General features: G+C 44.3%; 2 protein-coding genes across 4 annotated transcripts in view; one reads left to right on the top strand and one right to left on the bottom strand.

The window, feature by feature from the left end:
* The window catches only part of ralgapa2 (Ral GTPase activating protein catalytic subunit alpha 2), a 92,812-nt gene extending 71,167 nt beyond the window's left edge, over positions 1-21,645 (top strand). For 2 of the 3 annotated variants that reach the window (XM_054614587.1, XM_054614585.1), the window contains 2 exons: positions 9,592-9,713; positions 18,736-21,645. In XM_054614587.1, coding sequence (XP_054470562.1) covers positions 9,592-9,713; positions 18,736-18,893 — 280 coding nt within the window. In that variant the 3' untranslated portion in view covers positions 18,894-21,645. Of the gene's footprint in view, positions 1-9,591; positions 9,714-13,416; positions 13,459-18,735 lie in introns of all 3 variants that reach the window. The other variant, XM_054614586.1, reaches the window with a different exon arrangement.
* Positions 21,646-24,700: 3,055 nt separating this feature from the next.
* insm1b (insulinoma-associated 1b) lies at positions 24,701-26,372 on the bottom strand. The gene has a single exon (XM_054614526.1). The coding sequence runs from the start codon at positions 26,234-26,236 to the stop codon at positions 24,758-24,760; it is 1,479 nt and encodes a 492-aa protein (XP_054470501.1). The 5' UTR covers positions 26,237-26,372; the 3' UTR covers positions 24,701-24,757.
* Positions 26,373-26,668: the final 296 nt, after the last annotated feature.

Below are 26,668 nucleotides of genomic sequence, written 5' to 3'. Positions count from 1 at the left end.
ACGTCTCGGTGGAGTGTGCCCTTCCCGGTTTAATCTTTGACTTTTTTATTAAAAGTTCAAATTGAGATCAGATAGATGCTGCTGTCCCCTGTCTCGATTTCTAAACAATTCAAATATCAGGAACTGGAGAAAGAAAAATGACGCATATTCACCTCAGATAACTCATAAGATGCACACCTTTGTCCTGACCTAATAATGTTTCGATATGGCTGAGGCATTCATGTCACTCTGGCCATCGTCACTGACAAAGGAGACCTTCAGAGAGAACTCTCACCCAGCCGGTCACAGAACTGTATCTGTTAATCTTCATCCCTATGAGCCTTTGCTCATCTTATTATGACTTTCTGTTAATGCACGGTGGGGGCCTGTGTGACTGTCTGGCTGTAATGGGCCTGTGTTTGATTAATCATGATGATCCATTGTGCTTCACATCTAAGGCTGCTGTGTTACGACTCATCAATGGAGACCAGAGTCCTTTGAAAAGGAGATTGGTTACAGACTCGGCTCATCTGAATACACAAGCCCAGTAGGCTTTGATGGCAGTCATGTCGTGTTGAACAAACCGCACGACAACAAATTATGATGTCACCATGTATCTTGTGGCTATCGTGTTTCTCTGTGGTGTAAGGAAGACTTGTTGCATTTTCATTTATGTTTTTTGAACCCCCAACAATCTGTCCTAACATAGTTTAGGGGTCATCATTGACTTTTGTGTAGGTGCTGTTCTTATGATTTGTTGTGGAACAGAAATCGATTTTTAGTGTCCCCCAGAGGAATGGTGGGCTTCCAGAGACTTGAGAAAATGGGTGGCTACTTCCTCCAGTCAGCTCATAAATAACCTGGTCATGCCAGCTAGCAGACATCAGATTTTGTCTGCAGCAGTGGCAAACCCGTGTGAAATCACCGACGGGCAGTGATGATGTCACAGGTTAGGAGTGATGTCACAGCCATAACTTCCCATCCGGCTGTCTGAATGCCAGATGGACGGTAGAGAGGTGTGGAGGTTGGAGCTTAGAAAGCACTCGCTGTGGGGAAACTCACCCATCAGGAGGTGTCATTAACCTGGGCTTACTGTTTGACCCGACTCCTTTGGGGCTCTGAGCTCCAGTTTCCTGGACCTGCTCCTAATTAGGCCACTTGTTAAAAAAACTCTTCTGAAACCAGCTATTCCTCTAGAGCATCTGATCTCCTGTATGGACACACAAACACCTCCACTCATCATAATGCATCTGTGACACATTCAGACATTTTCTGTCCTGCTGCTGTGTCTACAGCAAAAAAGCTGTTTAATGAGACACCAAGGTTTGAGTAGCTGCCATATAAAAACGGATTGGGACACACGTGCACACTGTAAAATCACCCTACTGGCTAGTTTCTGTCATACACGCTCTCACTTTATCCATCTCAATCTGTTGTTCCTTCCCACCATGCCATTATTCCAGCAGCCAGCTATATTGCCACATTCACTCTCTCTGTCCCCATCTTTCTTTCTCCCCGTGTCTCTCCGTCTAAATGTCTCTGTCTTCCTCCCCGTTTCCCCATAATCACCTCACACCTCTGAGGGCCTCTGCTGAGACGAGCTTCACACCTCAGCCCTCGTTGTGACAACAGGTACCGCTGGCACTCACCGCCTGGCCTCTCTCCAATCAACACCTGCTCGGCTTTATCCCTCTTTCTTCCCTTCCCCTTTTCCATCTTCCCCACTCACTCCTCTCAATCTCCGCCTTCTTTCCCCCCCCCATAGTTCCATCCCACATTTTAGTGTCACCGCCAATTATTTTCGCTGTGTATCCCCTCTTTACATTTCCCGGCCTCTCTTCCATTTTTCCACCTCTTATCTCCTTTTCCATAATGAGCAACAGACCATCCATATGCAGTCCAATCCATTTCTCCATACCAATGCCTCCTGGAGATGGCACTGTGATCCCCTGTTGATTTAAACATATTTTTATGTGACACTTGTCTTCTTTCATTACCTCATATGGCAGCAGCGTAATGACTGGCAACAACAGCCTGTATGCAAGTCATTTAAAGGTGTGTCTAGCCTGATTTTGCCACCAATCATTTTTGAAATCTGACACTTTCCCTTCTAGTTCACCACCTAAGCACAAGACTTAACACCTAAATGTATTTGTATAGATGGAAGGTATTTTTGTGTTATACTGCTATGAGCTATGAGAGTGCATGCAGTATGAGGACTCGAGGCACTGTGACTTTCAAAAAGAATAATGACCACATCTGCTTTATTTTACCTTGCTGCACTGGCACTGCGGGACAACCAAGCCCCCCCCCATCCCTTCCTCTCAACAGGCCAATTATGTGACTGCTGGGAGTCAATGGTGATACCAGCTACTCCTGAGCTCTTCTCCTCACCAAGGTCAAGCTGATTGGCCCAGGTTAATGGGCAGATGTGGGGCTAAGAGAGGAGGGGGTCAAGCACCTAGAGGCACCCTCCACCTCATCTCTAAACTGTCCCTCTTCACTACAAGAGGCCTTTTTACCACCAGCGCTTCTACAAACAGGATTAACCTTGGCTGCTGCAGCGGACGCCCGAGAAGCGTAGGAGTGTTTCCTCCCCTAGCATGTTTTGTTTTTTTTTTTTTTTTTTATAGGGCTTGAGGTATTTTAAGGTGTGATGGTCGGTCATGTGTCCTCTTTGAGAATAATGTAAACAAACCTTATAATCCGCATTGTTTCTATCATGGGTAAAGGTGTTGTTTTTTTATTTAAACTTGATAAAATACTTTTTTTGACTTTCAATCAGCAATCTCTCACAGAGGGCGTAGACAGGGTAGCCCGCACAGTTTCTAATGAGGATAAGGCATAATTCACAGACAAGGACTTCTAAACTGCTCTGCATGTCTCTTGATTGCTGACTATTGTTAATGTATCACTCAAAACTGGCACTGCTCTAAGACTTGGGCTGTGGTAAAACCTACTTAAAAAATACACTCCTTGAACCAGAGTCTCTGAATAATTATTGCCCAGTCTCCAACCATTCTTTTCAAAAGTGCTAGAAAGAGCAACCTTCGGCGCACATATTTAACAGTAATCTTTTTTGAACCATTTAAATCTTCTTTCAGGGCCTGCCACTCCACCAAAACTGCACTTACCAAAGTGGTGAGTGATGTTCTTCGTACTGTGGACTCAGATTCCACCTTTGCACGTCTATTACTGGATCTCAGTGAACCTTTTGACACCATTGATATTTGTATACTCCTGGACTGACTGGAAAACCAATTTGCTGTCTCTGGCCGGGCACTCACATGGCTAAAGTCTTACTTCTCAGATAGAAACACAGTGCGGTTCCTACATCAAAATGTGCTGATGTGAAATATGGAGCACCTCAGGGCTCTGTCCTTGGCCCTCTGGTTTCAATCATTTCCTGACAAAGCCCTCTATAACATAACCTGAGATTGGCCACATGGCCTGTTGAGGCCTTTATGTCCATTTCAGTTAGTTGCTTATTCTTTGATTATTTTAGGCCTTGTAACTTTTATCATGGTACCATAATCCTTTCAGCAGGTTGATCTCATTATCGGTAATATCTGCAGCTGTTCTTCACACTATATACCAAACCCTTATAGGCAGAGATAAGGTTGATAATTAGCAGTTTCTCCTATTAAGTCTAGTCATTTTAGACCACATTTGTCCTGCTGTTTACAATCTTTCTATTATATCTTCGTCTGCTTTCGCTCTCCCTGAAATTCCCCCATTCTTTCCTCTTGTTTTGTTTCAGGGTACAAGGGATGAATAGATTTGACCTGACTATAAACCTTCCTCATCAAGCAAAGAGATTTTAACCTAGTCACTCAACATGATCAGGGCATCTTTGACAAAAGCGCAGGGGTCAGGCACCCTGCAGCACCCGTCATCTTACTTAGAAGTGGATAGAACAGGAGCTTAAGAAGTGAAATGTCAGCATGGTGCATCTTAAGACCCCTTCTAATGCTCGATTGCCTAATCTAGACCTTCACCCTCTGCCTTGCCTTAATCAACAGAATAGCAATGTGAGTCTCTTATCTGTCTGACTTGTTCACTCTGTTCAGTAGTGCCTATACTGGATAATGAGAGTAAAGACTACAAACAAAAAGGACCAATCTTTCATTGTATTTGTACAAGAAAAGCATTGGTTGCAAAAAACAGTGATCCATTATGGGATTTTGGAAGACACTCAGGCTTAACCCACTTCAGTCTTCACCAGTCTCCGAGTCCCTGTTGCTTTACATTACATTACAGTCATTTAGCAGACGCTTTTATCCAAAGCGACTTACAATCAGTAGTATATTACATATCATTCACCCATTCACACACTGATGACAGGCTACCATGCAAGGTGCCACCATCAGACTCTAACTAACATTCATGCAACATCCAGTCCACACCGATGGCAAGCCTTCGGGAGCAACTTGGGGTTAAGTGTCTTGCCCAAGGACACATCGACTGCCGAAGCCGGGTATCGAACCACCGACCCTCTGATTGGAGAACTACCTTGCTCTCCACTACGCCACAGCTGCTTGCGGCCATCCCTACAGCATGATGGTGCAACCAATGCAATTCACAATGGGGAAGACATTCCCTATCTTCTCTTCACCAGATATACCACTGGTGTTCACTTGACATTCAGACCAAATCGTGTTTTTCCCATCATGCTCTCAGAATCACTGAACTTCAATTTGGCAAACTGCAGATGGGCTGTCACACGGTGGTCATTTGGTTCGTATTTGCTGACCAAGACCTCTGTGACATTTCCTGAGATTGGCCACATGGTGAGCTCTAGAAAGAATTGTCATGCTTCAAAACATATTACATTTGACAAAGATAGTCCGTACTCTGCTCTTGGGGTACCTTCCGTTCTCAAACTAATGCACTTATAATAATTACTTTTCTGGAATCTGTGTTTCGAGACAGTTCTATCTCAACCTGGAGCTCTTTGAATTCTATGGCTGTGAGACCTTTTACTGAAAGGTGTTTGCCAGTCATTTTAACTGAACAAAGGTTGACTCATGATGTAGACTTATTGCAAGCATAGGTAAATGAGGTATTCTTCCAAACGTTACTGCCATAACAGTCTAGTTTTGATGCTCTGTTTGTATCTAACACAAGGATGCACATGTATGAGTATAATACACGTGAAAAGCAATACAAATTCCTGCTGATGGTTCGCACATTTGTATTGATTGACAATTTGCAGTTACCCATTAAGACTTGTTGCAATGCTCCAGGACTGCCAGCACTCGTAAACATTAATGTTAAGTTCACGATGCAGTTTTAACCTAAAATTTTAACACCTAATATTTTATGGGAAGCGAAATACATTTGCACATATTTATTTCAAGGATGCACACAATGTGTTGTTGATGAGAAAACCCTGAATATAAACTGTTTACATTCAGAGTACTTTCAACCTAAGGCGTACTCTCTGAAGCCATGAACATCCCTGCTGGCTGTGTGTGTGTGTGTGTGTGTGTGTGTGTGTGTGTTTAAAGGCTGTTGAGTGTGTGTCAGAGGCCAGTGGTGGCGTGAGGCCTTTTGTCAACAGGGGGACTGAGGAACACAAAGACGGAGGCTGGATGTTCAGGATGCTGCTCTCCAGAGAGACACCAGTTCAGAGGTCAACATAGGCTCTTTTGGGGAAGTGTGTGTGTGGGTGTGTGCTGTGCCTACTTATGCACAAACGCCTGTGTGTGAGCATGTGTACGTGTCCGCATGCGCTGGGTGGGGTTACACAAGGCACAAAACTGATCCCGGTGGACGGATATTTTCAGGACAGGTCCCTGTGGACGCAGATAGAAAAAGGGGAGCGAGATGATGATGAGGGGTTGGTGGCGTTTGGCGATGGGGTCCAGCAGGGATGGAACAGCCTGCTAATGAAGAGCCATCTGAGGCCTCCATTCACCTTGAACATGGGCCACTGCAGCTGCCCTGACCTTGGCTTTGATCCACAAAGATGCTTGACCCCCACCATTCCCCCAGAGCAACCCCCCCTGCCATCTGGAAGACACACATGCATATGTATACATATACGTCCATGCACACACCCACAGATACATATGCATGTACACGTAGCCTGACTCATATACACATGCACATATGCCTTTACAGGTTTCATGTTGTTGGAGTCTGTCTCTGGTGGTGTTTTTCAAGAACATAACACCATTTGTGTTTTTTATGCATGTAGTTTGCATTTTGTGTGTTTGGGCGTAATTGACCTGTGCGTCTGTGTACCAGTGTGTTGTTTTGGATACAAACCTGCTCTCAAACATGACATGCCAACCATAAGTCACTGGCTTTGTCACCAAGGAAGAGAGGGCAAGCAGGGATCGGGGTGGTTAAGGACCGCAATCCACTAAAAACACATTATCCCAAATGTGTAAATGTTGTAGTTAATAACCTGAATTTACCTTTTATACCTAATACTCCTTCTCCACCCTCATAATTCCCTCACCACAACCTTCACGTTTCGAGACATCAGTCCGCTAACTGAAGTTGTTTCACATTAACTCAGAACTCTGAGGTTTTTTTATTTTCTTGTTACTATCCCAATGGTTGCCACGCTCCATTGTCATTGGTTCCCCACTCTTCTCCCTAATAGGAATGCAGCGGCTTGGAACGTAGGGGTTCCTTGGAAATTCCCAAAGTGGCGCAACACACTTTTCTCCCACACACTGGCTTGTCTTGCCTGTAAATGACAGTTATGTCACGGGTGACTTGGGTTGCAGTCCATCTGTGGAAATGTAGACCTGTCTGCATTTTCCTTTTCACATATTTCATACCTCGCTTTATGAGTTTTTAAAGCAGAAAGTATAGAGGAGCTTCGTTCAATATAGTAATATTGTCATTCAGAAAAGGCTTTTGCACCATATAACATTTTCATAAAGTATAAAATTTTGTATTTTCTGATCCATCTTTCGAGAGAATGTTCTTATTTTCCCCGGGAAAAGTAGGTCAGTGTCAGCGGGTTTGGTGTCCATGACATGGACATGTTCTTTGCATCACCGTTCTGGAAGTGTCCATTGATTAAGTTACTGCATGGAGGCAGCCGCATCTGTGCATATGCAGGGGAACAAGCTGTGCCCATGGCTTAGTAATTAGAGACAAACAGAAAGGAGAGGAAGTGGGAGAGAGAGAGAGAAGGAAAGATTACCCCTCACTGTGCATCAGGTCTGATTTCTGTGCGGCAATTTTTTTTACCCACAGATAGCATCATACATTTACTTAAGTGAGCTGATTATGGCTCTTGCTTTCACTCATCTCCAAAATACCTTTTATTAGTCTCCCTCCCTCGCCGCCAGTCTTTCTCCCTGGCAGCCTGTCATATATTTTCTCTCGGCTCTAGATAATTCTACACTATCTCCCTCCATTTTATTCTTTGAAGTTTTTTTTTCTCACCCACCATAATCCATTTGTCTAACTTGGATAGAGGGCAGAGGAAGGAAGTGGTGGAGGAGAGGCGTGTGTCAGAGTCAGAGAGAGCGCCTGCTCCAGCTGGAGTCAATATTTGCTTTAGGAATCTCAATAACAGGCCTCCAGTCATCTGCATCTCTGATAATGGACAGCCATATGGCTCTGTTGACCCACGCTGTGCGGAAGGCTCTCTTTCTCTCTCCTCGTCCTCCCTTGTCTTTCAATTCTCAGCTTCCTTCTAACTTTTTCCCCATTTCTTTTCATTAAGTCCTTCCTTCTACTTTATTTTGTCTTCCACTTATCGCCTATCTGGGCACATTTTGTTCTTTTACAAACATCCTTTCTCTGTGTCTGTTATCCATAAAAGCCTGGATATGACCCACCACACAAAGCTGTGACCCAAGTTACCATGGCAGCAGATGCTGGGATGCCCACTCTTTGTCCAATACTGTTTCCAGGAAGTGACAGAAAACAGTGACATTGCATGTCAGGGTATGACTAGAAGAGCTCAAGAGTGAAGTGTTTTTACATGCTTCAAGTCCTGCTGCTTTGCTTCTCTTAATGGAGACCCTGGCCTTGTCTTTTCCTACTTAAAACAGGAAATATCAGCTTTTATTTATAAGGGATTTCTTGGTGTTCCAGACAAACGTCCAATTCTTGTGTTTATCCAAGAATCTCATTTTGCACCAAAAAATGATTATTAGTTGAGATCACAATATTTTTTTTACCTAGCCTCGGAAGTATTCAACCTTCACTTGGTTCAATTATGCTTTTCAGCTTTTGCTGTTTTAAAAAGACATGGACTGTAAAAAGACTATATTACACTTCAAAGGATGTGTGGAACAGAACATCACGACCATTTACCAGTATACGAACCCAATCCCCATCTTCCACTGTTACCCTATCCTTTGTCTCAGTCTGCCCTCTGTCCAGCTCTGTCTGTCCCTGTGAGCAGCTTGGCCATCGTACCCTCTGGTGCCTCCCGGCTCAGGTGCCCGTCACCCCCGCTTTGCCACGGTTCCCTCAAAGCCATTGGTCATGGCTGCCTTGGCCCCTGCTGTGGCGGCATGTGCCCACAGCAGGCCCCCTGCCCAGTCACTGTCTCGTCCTATCTATCTAACCCAGACCAGAGCCACTCGGCCCAGTCCAGCCTATCTCAGCTCAGCCTGGTTCAGCCTTGGCTTCAGCAACAGCCCAGTGCCACTCCACCCTGGCAGTTGTAATGAGATGAGGGGGAGGGAGCCTCTGGGTTGAGGGACTAGAGTTGTTTGTGTGTGTGAGAGAGAGACAGAGAGACAGAGAGAGGGAGAGAACGCATGTGTTTGTCAAGCAATTTGTTAGGTGTCGTCTATCAAAGAAACATGGTCACAACAGACAGCCGTGAGAATAATCAGACTCATTGTCAAACATGCACACACCCTGTTAAATCTCAAAAGTGCCATCAGACAGACCTTTTCACTCCAATAGCTCACTGCACCATATTTCATCCAGCACTTGCTTCCATTCTGCAACAGACTTAGCACGATATATCTATGATAATGATATGATAATGGCCATCAGAATGTTTTCCACCCTCATCCGGCAGACATTTTGCAGGCTCACTTATTTATTTATTTATTAATTTGAGCTTTCCCCATTTTCAAATCTGGCCATCCATCCATCCTGCATGCTGGCTGCCCAGGCTCCAGTCACTGCTTGTCACTCTGAATTTCAAATGGCTCCAATTTTCCCCCTGATGGCACGGAGAAGTGGCAGGCAGCACATCGGGGAGGGTGGTCCTAGACATGCTGCCTGCAGCAGGGTTCTATTAGAGAGAAGAGAGGGGACGAGAGGGACGAGAGGAGAGCTTTGGAGCATCACGCCAGTAGTGATGTATTCTTTCTTTCTTTTTGTATGATTATTTTTGAGTCTGCTTTCTTATTTGGGGCTGTGTGGCATGGCTGATTGGGCCATCTCTGCTTCAGGCTAAGTTGCTGATGATAGAGCTGCCCTGCCTCACACTCTCACAGTACATCTGTATGCAGTACAGCACAACAACAACAAAAAAATGTTTTGATGACATTCTGAAATGAGATTATTTTGTGAGTTTTAGGTTTAATAGCAATGCAAAGAATAACTCTACCTTGCTGCTTTAATCTTCTCCAACATGCCATCATGTTTTGTTCCTTAACGAGCGCTAACCAGCTATGAGGAGCGGGCGCTCTACCTGGAGGCCATTGTTCAGAACCACAGAGAGGTCATGACCTTTGAAGACTTTGCCTCACAGGTCTTCTCTCCGTCTCCTGGCTATCCAATGAGTGGGACAGGTGAGAACTGAACCACACTGCACCTACGTCCTCCTTTTGTGTTCTTTCCACTCCATGTCTTTTGCTTTTCTTATTCCGTCTGTGTCCATCCCAATGTTACGTCATCACCTTCGTGCATTTTCCCCTCCTGCCTTTCTTTTGCCCTCCTGTATCAGACTCTCCTCCTCCTCCACAAAACACCTGTGTGCCCCCTTCACCCCCTCCACCCCCCTCATTCTCTCCACTCTTCTTCCACGCCTACGCTCACTGATGAATATCAAACGACGGGCCCCGGCTCTTCACGCCGTCCGACTGACTTCAAACACTCCGCTTTCTCCACTTCCTCAAGCCCCACTCACGCTACTTTGTTCATCTCTTCTTGTTTCAAAACTGCATCTTTCCCTGCAATTACTTTCCTATGAATATAAGCAGCCTTGTTAAATGGCAGCCGCAGAGTGCAGATATGTGTGTTTGTGTGTGTGCGCGCGTGCACGCGTCTTCATGAGCTCATTCACCAACACTTACGGGATCCGACCAACAAACAGCAGCTCGCGGATGTCAGCACAGCGCCCTTATCAGTCCATGATGAATACAATGGAAAACGTGTCTTATCGTGTTCTTCCTCCTTGTACCAGCTCTGATCGATCTGCAACAGCACTGAAATCAATACGGAATTGCACTTTTCCACTCTACTGGATCACGACACTCATTCTGTTTTGACAAGAAAAGCGCTCCACAATACCACACCATAGATGTCTTGTCATTTTCAAATCTGTCAGCGCTTATATGCTCTAAGGCTGGTTGACTATGTATGTAATATTTCTATCCTGTGTATGCTGATATGTGAGAATGATATGTCTGAATGTTCTATTGTGTGTAGGACTTCACATTCTCAGACGGCAGGTGTGATATTCAGGCTGTTGAGGGCAGGCAAGAGGTAGTCACCGACATTAACATACTGTTTGCCAATAAAATCTCCTCAGACTGACCCCCTCTCATACCCAGCACCAAACCAGCTTAAAGTGAAGGACTGAGAGAAAAAAATAGATACAGATACAGAGGAATGTAGCGGAAAGGGAGCTGGCAAAGGAATAAGAGAGCGAGCAAGAAGTACTAGCTGACGTTGTAGACTATTTCAATTGTGGGCTCCTTTGTTGCTTGAAAGAAAGAGAAGCGTTAGAGAGGTTAGCCAGGCTTGAGAACAATGTTTCACAGCATGGGACATACAGTGTGGCTAATGTGAGAGACCATAACATAATGAAGTCTGTACGGCAGTTGTGTCACCCTCGCTGCTGCGGAAACTCGTTCTGAACAGCAATTTGTATTTCTCCGGAATCTACGCAGTTAAATAGATTACAAGGTGTGTGTGTGTGTGTGTGTGTGTGTGTGTGTGTGTGTGTGTGTGTGTGTGTGTGTGTGTGTGTGTGTGTGTGTGTGTGTGTGTGTGTGTGTGTGTGTGTGTGTGTGTGTGTGTGTGTGTGTGTGTGTGTGTGTGTGTGTGTGTGTGTGTCCATTCATATTTTATCCAGGACTCACTTGCACCATACAATACTGTAACACACTCACTTTCTTGTACGTTAACCATTATACCACAAATCTCCTTTGCTGCTGATGTTTGTCATTTTAAATACTGACATTACCCATCTTCTGGGTAATTTGTCCAAATCCACAGAACTGTATTTAAATTTAAGTGCTGTTTCCAAAGTAAGCACATCTCTAACTGTGATTTTCCGCAAAAAAAAGATCATTCTAGAACATATGTATTTTATGTTATGTTGCAGCCATGGAAACGTCTGACTATTTCACGGTTTATGATAAGGATCAGTTAACCTCACTGAAGTGCTTGTGAATCTGTGATTTGGGGTGAAAGAAGAGTTTTTCTCTCTAATTTTAAAGAAAAATAAATTATTTACAGAAAATCTAGAATTTAAGCCTAATGTATTAATAAGAAAACACACACACACACACACACACACACACACACACACACACACCAGGAGCGCCTACTGGGGGATATAAGGATATGAGTTAACCAGCTAAATTCCCATTTGCCTAAGCTAGAACCAGTGAATGTTAGCTATTTTTGCTTTAAAAAATGATAAACAATTATTTGTTTGTCAAAATGGTTGCAGATACATTTTCTATCATTCAATCAGTTGTTTAATTGACTTTAACAATAACCCCTAGCCTCCACAGTTGTGTGTGTTTTCATGTAATCTTCTCAACTGTATCCATAAACTAAAGGCTGCTCTTTAGCTTTTCAAAATCATAGGCATGTATTTAATGCTGTAGGCCACATGAATAATGCATCCTAGTATTCTTTATCGTTGTAGTTAATCATCCTGATCTTTTGTGTCCCATCAAGCATATAGCTTCAATGTATCATTAATGGCTGGCCGACACTGCTCCTCATTCTCACCCTTCTGAAATGTACTTTACTGCCCGTGTGTGTGTGTGTGTGTGTGTGTGTGTGTGTGTGTGTGTGTGTGTGTGTGTGTGTGTGTGTGTGTGTGTGTGTGTGTGTGTGTGTGTGTGTGTGTGTGTGTGTGTGTGTGTGTGTGTGTGTGTGTGTGTGTGTGTGTGTGTGTGTGTGTGTCCATCTATCTGTCTGTCCTTCCATCCTGCACTGGCGCCCATTGCTGCCACTAACATGTCATCCATGCTCCACGACAGCGTGCAGGCGTTGGCCGGGGATGGTTTGGGACATGGAGTACCCCTGGGCCAAACTGGACTGTAAGACTCTGCCTGCTTCCTCCACACTAGGCATGACGCCCAGCCACAGCCCACCAGCATCCATCCATTCATTCATTTAGTTCACTGTGAACCCCGCCGCCATCAAATAACTGGGGGCTGAGCTTGATTTAGCCCTTGTATAAAAGAAAAGTAACGCTCAAATTAGATGTACAGTTTCTGCATGCTAATTGCTAAATGAGGCGCTCCCGCAGTGTTTCACCGTTTCCCTGTGAAAGGCATTTAACCTCAGGCCTCTCTTGTAATTTCTTTACATTTTTTGGCTTGTCAGCATCCTCCACAGCGTCGTCAAACCATGATCCTGAATGCAACCTCACTTTGACCCTGTAACTTCACACCGGCGTCATGGCTTCCTGCATGAGCCAGTCCATCTGTCATACAGACAGTGCTCTGCTCTCGTTGTGATACACCTGCACTGCTTTGCTCAGTTTTTATTGTTCTGTTTTAATGTTGTGTGTTTTCATCCAATAGAATAGAAAGCAATTCTTTTTTTCTCGTGGATAAAACAACTTGAAATCTCCCATGACCCTCGGTGGTGCCCCAGCATCTTCTACTCTCTCACCCTAACCCTCTCTAAAAGTAACACTGGTGGTAAATGTTTCTGTTGTTGCCATGTGAACTGCCCACAATTCATGCTTTGGATTTCAAAATTGGCCTGATTTTGAAATGTGTGAATTGGACAAATTAATCAGGTTTCATCAGACATGACCTTAAAGGTGGCTTCAGGAACAAAATTGCACTTGCTGATTTACTCATCAACCAAATCAGTTAACCTTGTGTGACTTTTAAACCCTCCAGTGACGACTAACCTCGACGTCACACAAGCTGTCTGAAAATCCAGCTAGTCCAGCCCTTCAGATAGCTGACTCTTCAGCAGCGTTGTGTTGTGTTGTGTTCCGCTGCAGTGTGGTACGGTGTGTCTGTGTGTCCACTGCTCTCTCACATGATGCTCTACTCTGTTTTTCCCTTGTAGATTAAAAATATCTTAAAGGTCCAAATACTGTATATGGCGAAGGTAAGCCCCGAGTCAGACCGGAAGCTTGTTTCCGTCCAGCGGCCTACCTACACCCTCGCTCGATCGCTCATCTTGGCTGTTTTTTCCGCCCCACCCCTCCTTTTTTCATTCAGCATTAACCAAGCTTTACTTTCTGAGTGCTTTGACAAAGAGAAGGGGACAGAGAAACCAGGCTGTTTATTTGGGGGGGATGTCCTACTGTTTAGGCCAGGCTGGTAATTGAAAGTGATGCACGGTGGGGACAATTAGCACCTGACTAAGTAGCAGCATGAACAATACGGCTACACTTCTGGCCCTCGCTTCTGCATGTGGCGCGCCTTTATCTCTTCCCCCAGCAAACACTTTTCTCTTTTCTTTCTTTCCTTTTTTTTCCACCCAATCCCTCCACCTCCCCCCCCCTCATTTCCTCCTGTTGGAGTGTGCCTGTTTGCCTGGGGCAGACTGAGACTAACACCTGCCGCACTGGAAGATGTCTTTGTCATCTAAAGCCTTGTTTGAACTGCTGCGGAGGGGACCAATGGGATAGAAGGGCCATTTTAAAGACCCTCTTTGTTTTCTTTCTCACTCAGTCTCTCCCTTCTTCTTTCCATTTGAAATTAACCTCTCTGTAAAGCAGATTGGGCTGAGTAAGGAGCGGAAATGCTGGGTTCTTATGACCATAGTAATGATACATTAGCTCCTCTGGATCTGGGTTATTTTTCCACTCAGTAACTTACTATGAAAATGAATTCTTACATAAGGCCATACAGTGAGGAATGACATTTAGAAACTGATGTAACCACAGTCATTAAGTGCCTCGGTGGGAGTGATGACTGTTTAGTGCAGCATGTTTTAATAGGCGCTAAACGAAAAGGGAAGTCTGTTGAGTGGGTGGTGAACTGTACCACACTATTGTCCGTATACAGAGGATAAAATAAGTATTGAACACGTCACCATTTTTCTCAGTAAATATATTTCTGAAGGTGCTATTGACATGACATTTTCACCAGATGTCGGTAACAACCCAAGTAATCCATACATACAAAGAAAACCAAACAAATCAGTTCAGAAATTAAGTTACGTGTAATAAAATGGAATGACACAGGGGAAAAGTATTGAACACGCTTACTGACATTTATTTAATACTTCGTACAAAAGCCTTTGTTGGTAATGACATGGCATGCATTGCTAAGGTGTGATTTTGGCCCATTCTTCCACACAAACAGTCTTCAAATATTGAAGGTTCCGTGGGCCTCTTCTGATCTTTAGTTCCTTCCATAGATTTTCTATTGGATTCAAGTCAGGTGATTGGCTGGGCCATTCTAGCAGCTTTATTTTCTTTCTCTGAAACCAATTGAGAGTTTCCTTGGCTGTGTGTTTGGGATCATTGTCTTGCTGAAATGTCCACCCTCGTTTCATCTTCATCATCCTGGTAGATGGCAGCAGATTTTCATCAAGAATGTCTCGGTACATTTTTCCATTCATCCTTCCTTCAATTATATGAAGTTTGCCAGTGCCGTATGCTGAAAAACAGCCCCACACCATGATGTTCCCACCTCCAAACTTCACTCTTGGTATGATGTTTTTGGGGTGATGTGCAGTGCCATTTGACCTCCAAACATGGTGTGTATTATGGCATCCAAAGAGTTCAATTTTGGTCTCATCTAACCAGACTATTTTCTCCCAGTATTTCACAGGCTTGTCTAAATGTTGTGCAGCAAACTTTAAACGAGCTTCAACATGCTTTTTCTTCAGCAATGGAGTCTTGCGTGGTGAGCGTGCATACAGGCCACGGCGGTTGAGTGCATTACTTATTGTTTTCTTTGAAACAATTGTACCTGCTAATTCCAGGTCTTTCTGAAGCTCTCCAAAAGTGGTCCTTGGCTCTTGGACAACTCTTCTGATAATTATTTTCACTCCTCTGTCAGAAATCTTGCGAGGAGCATCTGGTCGTGGGCGGGTTATGGTGAAATGATGTTATTTCCACTTCCGGATTATGGCCCCAACAGTGCTCACCGGAACATTCAGAAGTTTAGAAATCCTTCTGTAACCAATGCCATCAGTATGTTTCGCAACAATAAGGTTGCGAAGGTCTTGGGAGAGCGCTTTGCTTTTACCCATCATAAGATGTTTCTTGTGTGACACCTTGGGAATGAGACACCTTTTTATAGGCCATCAGTTGGGACTGAACCAGCTGATATTAATTTGCACTGACAAGGGGCAGGATTGCTTTCTAATTGCTGATAGATTTCAGCTGGTGTCTTGGCTTCCATGCCTTTTTGCACCTCTCTTTCTTCATGTGTTCAATACTTTTTCCCTGTGTCATTCCATTTTATTACACATAACTTAATTTCTGAACTTATTTGTTTGGTTGTCTTTGTATGTATGGATTACTTGGGTTGTTACCGACATCTGGTGAAAACTTCATGTCAATAGCACCTTTAGAAATATATTTACTGAGAAAAATGGTGACGTGTTCATTACTTATTTTACCCGCTGTATATTAGCTGTAATAGGTGGTTTCCTTCCTCCTGTCTATCATGTGTCTTTGCAGCTCATGCAGTCAAAGTTTACTTTATAAAACAAAGTATTTACTGTAGGAATGAGCTGAAGAATACGGGAATGCAGGATTTGTTCTGTCCATCGGGCTAGCCCACATTTTAAAGCCAAGCCCATCCCCTTTTTTTTAGATTCATATGCAGATTTTAGAATTCATGTAAAGACCCCCCCTCCCCTTCACCTCCCTCCCAGCCCTTTACAATGCACACACCCAATGTTTCATCCATAGCCCAGCCCTCCTCTCCCAACGAGTCGCAGGCCCTGGATGCTGTCGGTGTCCACTGTGCTGCTGAGTGTCTGTTACTCCAGCCATCTGCCATTCCTTTTAGCCGCTGCAACTTGAGATGCCTCAGAAAAAAATGGCAGGAAATAAAAGGATAGGAAAGAAAATAGGCAACCAGATGCCATCTCGACAAAGCAGAAAAGTTGTTTAAACTCGGAGCATGGGGGCTGAGGCGGGTGGGGGTGGGGGGCCCCGCGGCCTGGGTTTGGTCAGGGGCACACTGAGTAAGTCAGGGCAGCGTTCACAATACTTGATTGTCCCCACCAGCGGTCCATGCCCACCTCCCGGCTTATTACAGTTTGCCATCCCCTAATCATGGATGTGAAGTTTTTGAAAAAGGACAATACTTGACAACGGGAAGGCTCCACATGTTCACAACAAGAGCATAATGTGCAATTTTATTTTCATTCAAAGCATTCTGCTGTCCCACTGTGAACTGAATCCTTTTTTTTTCTTTGCCCATAGCTGCAAAGGTTACCTCGTTTTTTTTTATATACAGCGGGTAAATTAAATATTGAACACGTCACCATTTTTCTCAGTAAATATATTTCTAAAGGTGCTATTGGCATGACATTTTCACCAGATGTTGGTAACAACCCAAGTAATCTATACATACAAAGAAAACGAAGCAAATAAGTTCAGAAATTAAGTTATGTGTAACAAAATGGAATGACACAGGGAAAAAGTATTGAACACGCTTACTGACATTTATTTAATACTTCGTACAAAAGCCTTTGTTGGTAATGACATCTTCAAGACGCCTCCTGTATGGAGAAACTAGTGGCATGCATTGCTCAGGTGTGATTTTGGCCCATTCTTCCACACAAACAGTCTTCAAATATTGAAGGTTCCGTGGGCCTCTTCTGATCTTTAGTTCCTTCCATAGATTTTCTATTGGATTCAAGTCAGGTGATTGGCTGGGCCATTGTAGCAGCTTTATTTTCTTTCTCTGAAACCAATTGAGAGTTTCCTTGGCTGTGTGTTTGGGATCATTGTCTTGCTGAAATGTCCACCCTCATTTCATCTTCATCATCCTGGTAGATGGCAGCAGATTTTCATCAAGAATGTCTCGGTACATTTTTCCATTCATCTTTCCTTCAATTATATGAAGTTTGCCAGTGCCGTATGCTGAAAAACAGCCCCACACCATGATGTTCCCACCTCCAAACTTCACTGGTGTTTTTGGGGTGATGTGCAGTGCCATTTGACCTCCAAACATGGTGTGTATTATGGCATCCAAAGAGTTAAATTTTGGTCTCATCTGACCAGAATATATTCTCCCAGTATTTCACAGGCTTGTCTAAATGTTGTGCAGCAAACTTTAAACGAGCTTCAACATGCTTTTTCTTCAGCAGTGGAGCCTTGCGTGGTGAGCGTGCATACAGGTCACGGCGGTTGAGTGCATTACTTATTGTTTTCTTTGAAACAATTGTACCTGCTAATTCCAGGTCTTTCTGAAGCGCTCCACAAGTGGTCCTTGGCTCTTGGACAACTCTTCTGATAATTCTTTTCACTCCTCTGTCAGAAATCTTGCGAGGATCACCTGGTCGTGGGCGGGTTATGGTGAAATGATGTTATTTCCACTTCCGGATTATGGCCCCAACAGTGCTCACCGGAACATTCAGAAGTTTAGAAATCCTTCTGTAACCAATGCCATCAGTATGTTTTGCAACAATAAGGTTGCGAAGGTCTTGGGAGAGCGCTTTGCTTTTACCCATCATGAGATGTTTCTTGTGTGACCCCTTGGTAATGAGACACCTTTTTATAGGCCATCAGTTGGGACTGAACCAGCTGATATTCATTTGCACTGACAAGGGGCAGGATTGCTTTCTAATTACTGATAGATTTCAGCTGGTGTCTTGGCTTCCATGCCTTTTTGCACCTCCCTTTCTTCATGTGTTCAATACTTTTTCCCTGTGTCATTCCATTTTATTACACATAACTTAATTTCTGAACTTATTTGTTTGGTTGTCTTTGTATGTATGGATTACTTGGGTTGTTACCGACATCTGGTGAAAATGTCACGTCAATAGCACCTTTAGAAATATATTTACTGAGAAAAATGGTGACGTGTTCAATACTTTTCTTACCCGCTGTATATCATATTAGCATCTGGCAAAACTGTATTGGGAAGAAAGGCAGCTTTTCTTTTAACAAGCTTTTCTTTTTCACAGCATGTGAAAGAGGCATGTCATTTCTGAAATATTTTTGATTCGCTCTCTCACAGCTATATACTAATGACTTAAGGGGTAGAAGAAACATTGAAAGTTATGTGAATGTTGGTGAAAATCCTATGAACTGGGTAATCTTGGTTGTGGGAGCAGCCAAATGCATGACAAAGCATGCTGGGATGAACAGCAATCACACAATCAGCCCACTGAACCCCACTGCCACATCTAACAAGCTCCGTCTCTCTCCATCGTTGTCTTTTCCTTTCTATCCACAAACTCTCCCAGGCTCCTTCACCGGCAGCGCGAGCACAGACACCGGAAGCACCGCGGCAACGACGGACTCTGTCGACCAGGTTTCTCCCACAATGCCCCGTGCCACAAAGAACCGAGTTTCCGGAAAACTCCGCCGATCAGCCAGCGCTATAAGCAAATCCTCCAACTGAGCTCTTCAACCCCTCCACCCCCCACCCCCTGAGTGCAGCCTTTAATCTTTCCTCGAAGAACCTCAAACACCCAGCCGTGACTGCAAGAATTGTTTCCTTTTTTGGGGCGAGTTCTTTGTTTTATTTTGTGTCATATGAACATGTAACTGGAGCATATTGCAATTTTTTTAATTTAAGTGGCAATCATTGATTTCGTTGATACATTTCCATTTGATGTGGTGTTTAACTGCTCAATCGAGATGGACATGTGACTAAGCTATTTATGTTCACCCTGGTGGTTTCAGCTTAAGGATCAGCAGCATAGGAAGACATGGGAGTCTTTAAGCAACCTGTGATAACAATGTCATTTTTATTCTCATTCACTAGTGCAGTCTGGATGCACTAGAGAAAAAAAGTTCTTACTACAGTAAAGGATTAGGAGCCTGCTTCACTTTGTTTCTGTATCTCATCTATCTCAACACTTAATGCGATAGAGCACTGAATGACACAGCTGTAAATGGCACCATGCTGAAACTGCACAAAAGATTGGTATCCATCTATAAATGTGTCTGCCTTCTTACCTCCTCCTGCACCTGCCACAACCTTTCTGTGTCAAAGATAACCACTTCCGTTGGTGACTGGATGATGTCGTTGTCCTGCTCGTTAGCACCAGTTGGACTATGTTCGTGGACCATTTCCCTACACTGAAAAAGGAGAAAACACTGATGCATGGGGAATACGTCCCAAGAACGATTTGTACTCACTGCACTACTACACAGACTTCCTGGGCACGGAGTCCCTGCAGTACGAGCAGTCAGAGGCTTTTTTAATTGTTTCGAACCCAGAGTGGACAATCAATGACGTCTTTCTAACTTGAGCTGAAAAGAAATTTGTTTTTGATTTTTTCCTTTTTTTTTATCACTCTAATTTTCCTTTTTAAATGAATTCCGATGGATTGTGTCATGATTTGATTTATGCAACTCTGCAGGAATGAGGAAAGACTGCGTTTGTAATTGTTTTCTGATGTCGTTAACATAGGCTCATGTCCGGTAATTGAATAAGTTCCTCCTGTCTCTTTCCTCTGCTATCAGTTTCCCTGTCCTGTGAAGCTTAAGACATCGACATTCCAACGTTCCCCGACCAACGTTTTTTTGCACTCACTGTCATTGATTTAACTAGCATTGAATGTTTCTCTTTGTGTTCTTGGATGTAAATTGCTTTAAATTGTATTTGTCTGTTGCTGGATGTACATAGAAAGGACTATCTGATGAGTTATTTTGGCTGTTCTGTTTTATTATGTATTCATGTGGTGTTTAGAGGAAAAATACCGCCAGAGCCTCAGGTGAATCTTACCTCCATGCACTGGTGTGTGTGTGTGTGTGTGTGTGTGTGTGTGTGTGTGTGTGTGTGTGTGTGTGTGTGTGTGTGTGTGTGTGTGTGTGTGTGTGTGTGTGTGTGTGTGTGTGTGTGTGTGTGTGTGTGTGTGTGTGTGTGTGTGTGTGTGTGTGTGTGTGTATGTGTGTGTATGTGTGTGTTATGTATGTGTGTGTGAGAGTCTCAGAGAGAGCTTCTCACAGTGCCTGTGTAATGTCTGTCCTGTAAGATGCTGTCCAACACCACCTCTCCCCCCCATAATCAGATTTTAGTTTCTCCTCTTCATAGTCTGAGACAAACCATGGACACCCTGCGTCACATCTCCCCTTTAGCAGCGTTAACTCAACGTTTTTTTTCATGTCCTGTGTGTCTAAAGGTCACTGTCTTGTGCTTCCGACAACAAAAACAACAGCGAATTCATTGGGAATTGAGGGTTTCTCTGTTTAGTCTTTATTACAGGTGGCGTAGTGCTCTGTCTTTATCTGTGAATGGATCAAGTTGCACCAACTCCTCCTCCTCTTTCCCATGATCCTCTCCCCATGTCGCCTCCTGAGGCCTAAGGAGGGGGTGGCTGTTCTGGGTTTAGGTGGCATGCCAGAGCTGAACTCCCAACAGCCCTCCTAGCAACAGCCAGGCCCGACGCTCTCACTTCTCCAACCTGCCCATTGGGGTTGTCATGGTAGCCAGGTGTTCCCACACACACACAAACACACACTGTACACTCACACCCTCTGAGGGCTCCACCCAAGCTGCAACACTATCCCCATCTGTTGCACTACTATGCCTTACTTTCCCCCATGCTCTCCTGTCATTTTTCTCTCTTCCCTCACATGTCGCCTCCTTTTGTTGGTTTATTCCCCGAGCAGAAAAATGGGGAATCCAAACAGCAGGAGCATGGACGGATCAATTTATTTGTGCTTTTGTTTTTTTGAAGAATGTATAGATATATAGGCCTGGATCACATCTATGGTTTTTATTTCCCCCCCCAAAGCCACTTGAAGGAATGCTGATCTTAAAGATTGTAGATTATAGATGATGTACGTTAAAAGGGGTCTGTGCTCCCCCTTTGGTGGCTTAGACGCTGGAGATGTTAGTTTGGACCAGGATAAGGATTGTGTGTCTTAAATACGTGAAGATAATGAGCTAGTGTTAGGCCTAGTATGTTTTTTTTTCTTTTCTTCTCGTTTCAGAAATCCTTGTACATTGTGTCAAATTTGAGGGTTTGAGCGCCCTCTGAATATAAATATATTAATGCCTGTATTATAATCTTTGTATAAGAGAAAGAGGAAAAAAAAAGCTTGAAGATTTCATCCTTGTCAACATATCAAACTGTTTTTAACGACCGAAGTCCTGCTATCTTTATTAGAAATGTGAAAATTGAAACATTTCATTAAATCAATTTGAAATTCTAATTATCTTTGTCCTTTTTCCTTCTGAAAAACACATCAGCTAATTGTGTGACCTCAGAATTTGTGCAGTTGTGTGCGTGTGTGTGAATGTGTGTGTGTATGTGTGCATGCTGACATGATGGTGCTGTTACCATGGCTTTCTGACCCTGGCCAGGCCACGCTAGCAGCAGCAGGGGTAACCTGACCCTCCTCCCATCTGTCTCCCCTGCTGCTCAGCCCTGCTTAGGGAAGGCCAGCATAATGGAACCTCACCAGGAGGTACAGGTGCAATGGTTGCAGCACCTACGGGTGCCCTGCCTCGCCTGGGTCACATAAAGACACACAAAAAGCACTTGACTGTAATTGGAGCCCTAAAACTGTGTGTGAGAGAGTGTGAGAAAGAAGCCTTTAATGTTACCTCATTTTCACCCTGCTCAGCGCTGTCTGCCTGTCGTTGACTATGAGGTGCTTTACAACACAACAGGCAGGGTCTGGGTGTCCCAGCCCCTCTGATGGCTGACATGCTCTGTTATTACTACCCGATTGTATTATTCCATGTGTTTAATATTTCACACTGCTCCCTGTAGTCTATCTTCACACTTCTAATACCTCTCTGTCTTGATGCATTGTCACGGATGTAACACTCATTTAAAAAAAAGTTTCTTTTTCTTTTTCTTTTTAAGGCCTAGAAGGGTGTATTGAATTAATGAGCAGGAACAACTGTAGTGGCAAAAAAAAAAAAAAAGAGACACAGTAGATAAAGACAGTCAGAGTAAGGGTTTTTTTTTTTTTGATCCTTTAAACAAATGGAGCATTTTTTTCCAGAAGGTGATAATGCTCTGAGGTGAACACACTGCTGACAGCATGTGTCTATAGGTCTGAAGTGACACAGTTGGAGGCTTCCGGCTACATTACAACTGACTTAATGCTTTACAGGTTCTGGAGGTCAGATATGAAGCCAACTGAGCCCTGATGTGTCCTAAATCAGCACAAATCGAGCTGCATGAGTCTTCGGAAGCAGACAGATGTTTTACTGCTCCAGAGGTGAGTCTGATCCACCACCTCTTTGTCCTCCTGTCATGTCCTGACATGGTATTAAGGAGGGAATTTATGATTAGCCCCTAAGTGCTTCTCTGTGGCAGCAGCGAAACGGCGTCTATTGAGCCACTGCAGCAATGATTTACTGCGCATCAGTCTGATAAACGGGGAATGGAAGGCAAAGGTTTGTCCAAGGGGGCTCCTGAGGTTTCTTTTTTCCTGTTGAGGACGAGTTAATAGATCCGCACTATTTTGGAGTGTGGCCCGTTGATGGAGAGACTGTGCCGAAGAGAAAAGAGAAGTTTGATGCTAACATTGTCCACACTTTAAGGGTGTTATATTATACTTTTATTTTCCATGCTTAAGAAACCTCAAGAGGCTCGGAAAAGCCCACCTTTGGGAGTCAACTTTAAACCACCTCATCGGACGTAAAAGTAGGATTTAAAACCGCCCTTCACCTCATTTGAACAATTTTGTGTGGTATAGAAAGAAAATGTATTTACAGATTTTATGAAATAATGTCCTTAATCCGTACAAAACTTTCAAAAATGAACTCCTAAATGAAGTAAAGATTTGTTTCAGTTTAAAGGTCATTTTGAAAGATCTTTTACGCAAAGTTGTATGCAGGGTTATTGTCTAAATGTGGGTCCTGAGAATGAGACCGAGGCCTTATTCCAACATCTGAAAGTAGTCCATGTCATATTTAATCTTTTCTACATGTATTCATTTCCATGTCATTATGATTATTTAGCCTATTGGAAATAATTCGCCTTAGACTTCCCTAAAGAGGAACAATCCCAGAGACACAACAATCAAAACAATAAGTATTATTTAAACACTTCAATCATTCACGTCTTCAACACAAAACTCCCTTCAAAAACATGGTGATTCTTTTTAAGAATTAAAGTTCATTACTGTCGTGTATTTTATCCACTCCGGAAAAGTTAAGCCACCTTGAGACACGTGTCCTTTTGAAAATATTTTTTATTTCGTCAGACAACAACGATATACACATACAATCAAAGCGCTATAAAAGCCAACATTTAAGAAAAATAACTTGTCCTTAAAAAAGATTGCATCTAAGGTAAGAGCTTTACGTTTTTTTTTTTAGTTTTTTTTTTTAACAAGAGCTGTGGAGATTGAAGAATAAAACCCGACCCACGACAATTATCACAACTCGTGAATTCGACCCAAAAGAAGGAAAAAAACAAAAAACAAAAAAAAAAAAAAACATTTTGGCTATACGACATGTAAACTGCCAGAACGATTCACAGAAGAAGTCACAACAAACACAACAATAAGTTACATAAAATAATTAGAATAATAAATAAATAAATAAACATATGATGGAAAATATTGCAACAATTCTTCAATAATAATAATAATAATAACATAATAAAATATGTGCCAGCTTTCAAAATGAAAACAGTCTATGTTGACTTTTTTTTTTTTTTAAGGCAGTTATACAGCGGGATTTGGATGTGTATGAAGGCTATGTCGGACTAGGCTTACCTGTATACTAAAGGCATTCGTGGTTCTACTAAACAGGGAACGCTTCAGTCACTCTGTCTCCCACCAATACAAAGTTAAGTTCTGTCATCACAAACCAGCGTAAAGCTACAGCGAGAGAGCGACCACGGTCTGTGAACTGGAAAAGGCTTCGATGGGGGGGGAAAGGATTTCTGAGAATTTTAAGACATTTCTTAGGTCTAGAAGCTATCATTGAACACATGTGCTGTCCTAGAAAAATACCCTTTAACAGTCAAACTAACGCTTTGTATTCTTTTTTTTTTTCTTGATAAACTAATTTGAGAAAGAAAAATCTCAAAATAGGCCTATATGTAATTCAAATATAGAGAGAAGCATTCAACAATCACTGATTGGCATGAAAAAGACACCTCATTAAACACCACTTAAACATCAAACCGCCCTGCCTTTCATTGGCCTAAAGTTATGGCAGTGAGCATCACAAACTCTTCTTCTTTTTTTTTTTAGCCCCAAAGCCACTTTTTTTTTTTGTTTCTCTTCTTTTTTTTTCTCTTTTATTTCTCTCCCCCAATCAAAGGCACGAGTTTAGTGTTCTCTTCAGCAGGCCGGGCGCACCGGCATTTGGAGCAGGATGACCTGCCTGTTCTCCGACGGGTGGCACTTGTTTATGTGCCTGGTGAGCCCCGGCGAGCTGTAGAGAGTGGCGGGGCAGTACTTGCACGGGTAGATCTGGGAGGAGTGCATGAGGCGCAGGTGTCTCTCCTGGCCGGCCCTGCTGGTGAAACTCTCCCCGCACACCGGGCACAGCAGGCAGTCCACCGGGCTCAGATTGAGAGGGCTTTGGTTTGAGGCTTCCTCTGAGGATGATGATGCTGCTGAGGAGGAGGAGGAGGAGGAGGAGGAGGAGGAGGAGGAGGAGGACGAGGATAAGACCGGAGCCTGCTCTGCCGGGCGGTCGCCGGTTTGAAACCCGTGCTCCTCCAGCACTTTCTTTTGCAAGGCCTGGTGTGCCATGATGTGTTTTCTTAGGTATGCCTGTCGCTTAAACCTCTTCCCGCAGTACTGGCAGTCATAGGAGCCGTCTTCAGAGCCCGACTCGGACAGCCCTGGGCTCGGGGTGTCTCTGTCGCTCATGTCTTTGGCTTCGTCGGTGACTGACTTGACACCTATCGGTGGCATTTTGGCCATTTCGGGTTTGCTGCCCTGCGCCGCCGGCTGCATCGCCGCTGCGCCCGTGGTTCGGGGTTTGTGCCAGCGGCGATGAGAGGCGAGGTTGGCCGGGCAGCTGAACATCTTGTCGCACTCGGGACACCGGTACTCGACCCGGACGATGCGGGAGCACTTGTGCTGAGCCAGAGAGAAGGGGTCCGCGTACGCCTCCTTACACAGCTGACACACGAACTCCCCCAGAGGCTGGTTCCCTCCGGAGGTCTGCGACCTCGGCTTCACCTCCAACGGCCCCTCTTTGATTTTGAGACCAAGCACGGGAGAAGTCGTCATCTCGTCTTCAAAGTTGAGTTTCCTAATGGCTTTGGGTTTCTTGGAGGCGGGCTTTGATTTGCGCTCTGCGCCGTCAGACGCGGGTCTCTTGGTGCCGACCCGGTTGCTTGGTGCCGGGAGGCTGCTGGTGGTGCCGCTGCGGCTGCTGTTGCTGGTGCCGATTTTCAGGTCGACCGGGGCGTACAGGAGGTGGTCCAGGCCGGAGAGGGAGGCAGGTGTCGGGAATGACTCGGCAGAAATCGGCGAGCCCAGATTGAAACTTCGCTCAAAATATCCCCTGTCGTGCTCCTTGCTGACGGGCCGGGTGGGGCTGTAGAGGGCTTGGCACACCGCCTCTGGGTTACCGAACTGCAGCGGCTTCTCCAGTCTGGGCACCGGCAGGTCAGCTGCTGTGAAATCCGGAGATGCTGCGGCGCGATCTGGACTGGACGCCACGGACATCGGCGGGGACGGGTCCACATAACTCGGGTAGGCAGCTGGGATGGGAGGCTCCCGGAGGTCATCTTCTTCCGACCGATTCCTGTAGGAAATGTGTGCAGATTTCTTGTTTCTTTTTACCAGGAATCCTTTGGGCATCTTGGCGAGTAACAGCAGAAAGGCACTTCGCAGTCTGGAGTATCCAGGTTTGTTGAAAATATGGCAACTCTAGAAGCTTATGGGACTTTATCTCCCCGGTATATCGATTCTTCTGTTGCTGAAATGTTTTCCTCTCCAAGGCATAGCTCCACTCTTTTTATGCCGGAATGATGCTATTGTTCTCGCCCCCCCCTGTTGCAGAATCCCCGACCAATCAGATGAAACCAAGATCCCAGTGGATTGGATTGTGGGAGGGCTCAGAGCCGGGGTTTGGTGGATTTCGTTGGAGGATGTGCAGATAGCTCAGCAGATGTACTGGCGGTTTATTACATTAATGTGTGCGCTCAGCCCCTCCCCGACAGAGGCACACGCCGGGACCCTCCTCTTTTTACGGTCTGATGGGCCCCCATACAAATGCACACGTGCCACGGC

This window comes from Anoplopoma fimbria, chromosome 15, assembly GCF_027596085.1.
Source record: "Anoplopoma fimbria isolate UVic2021 breed Golden Eagle Sablefish chromosome 15, Afim_UVic_2022, whole genome shotgun sequence".
NCBI classification, from domain to species: Eukaryota; Metazoa; Chordata; class Actinopteri; order Perciformes; family Anoplopomatidae; genus Anoplopoma; species Anoplopoma fimbria.
This window is presented reverse-complemented; position numbering and strand designations above follow the sequence as displayed.

Coding starts and splice junctions, on each gene's coding strand:
- insm1b (XM_054614526.1), bottom strand. CDS start 26,236: ATGCCCAAAGGATTCCTGGTAAAAAGAAACAAGAAATCTGCACACATT.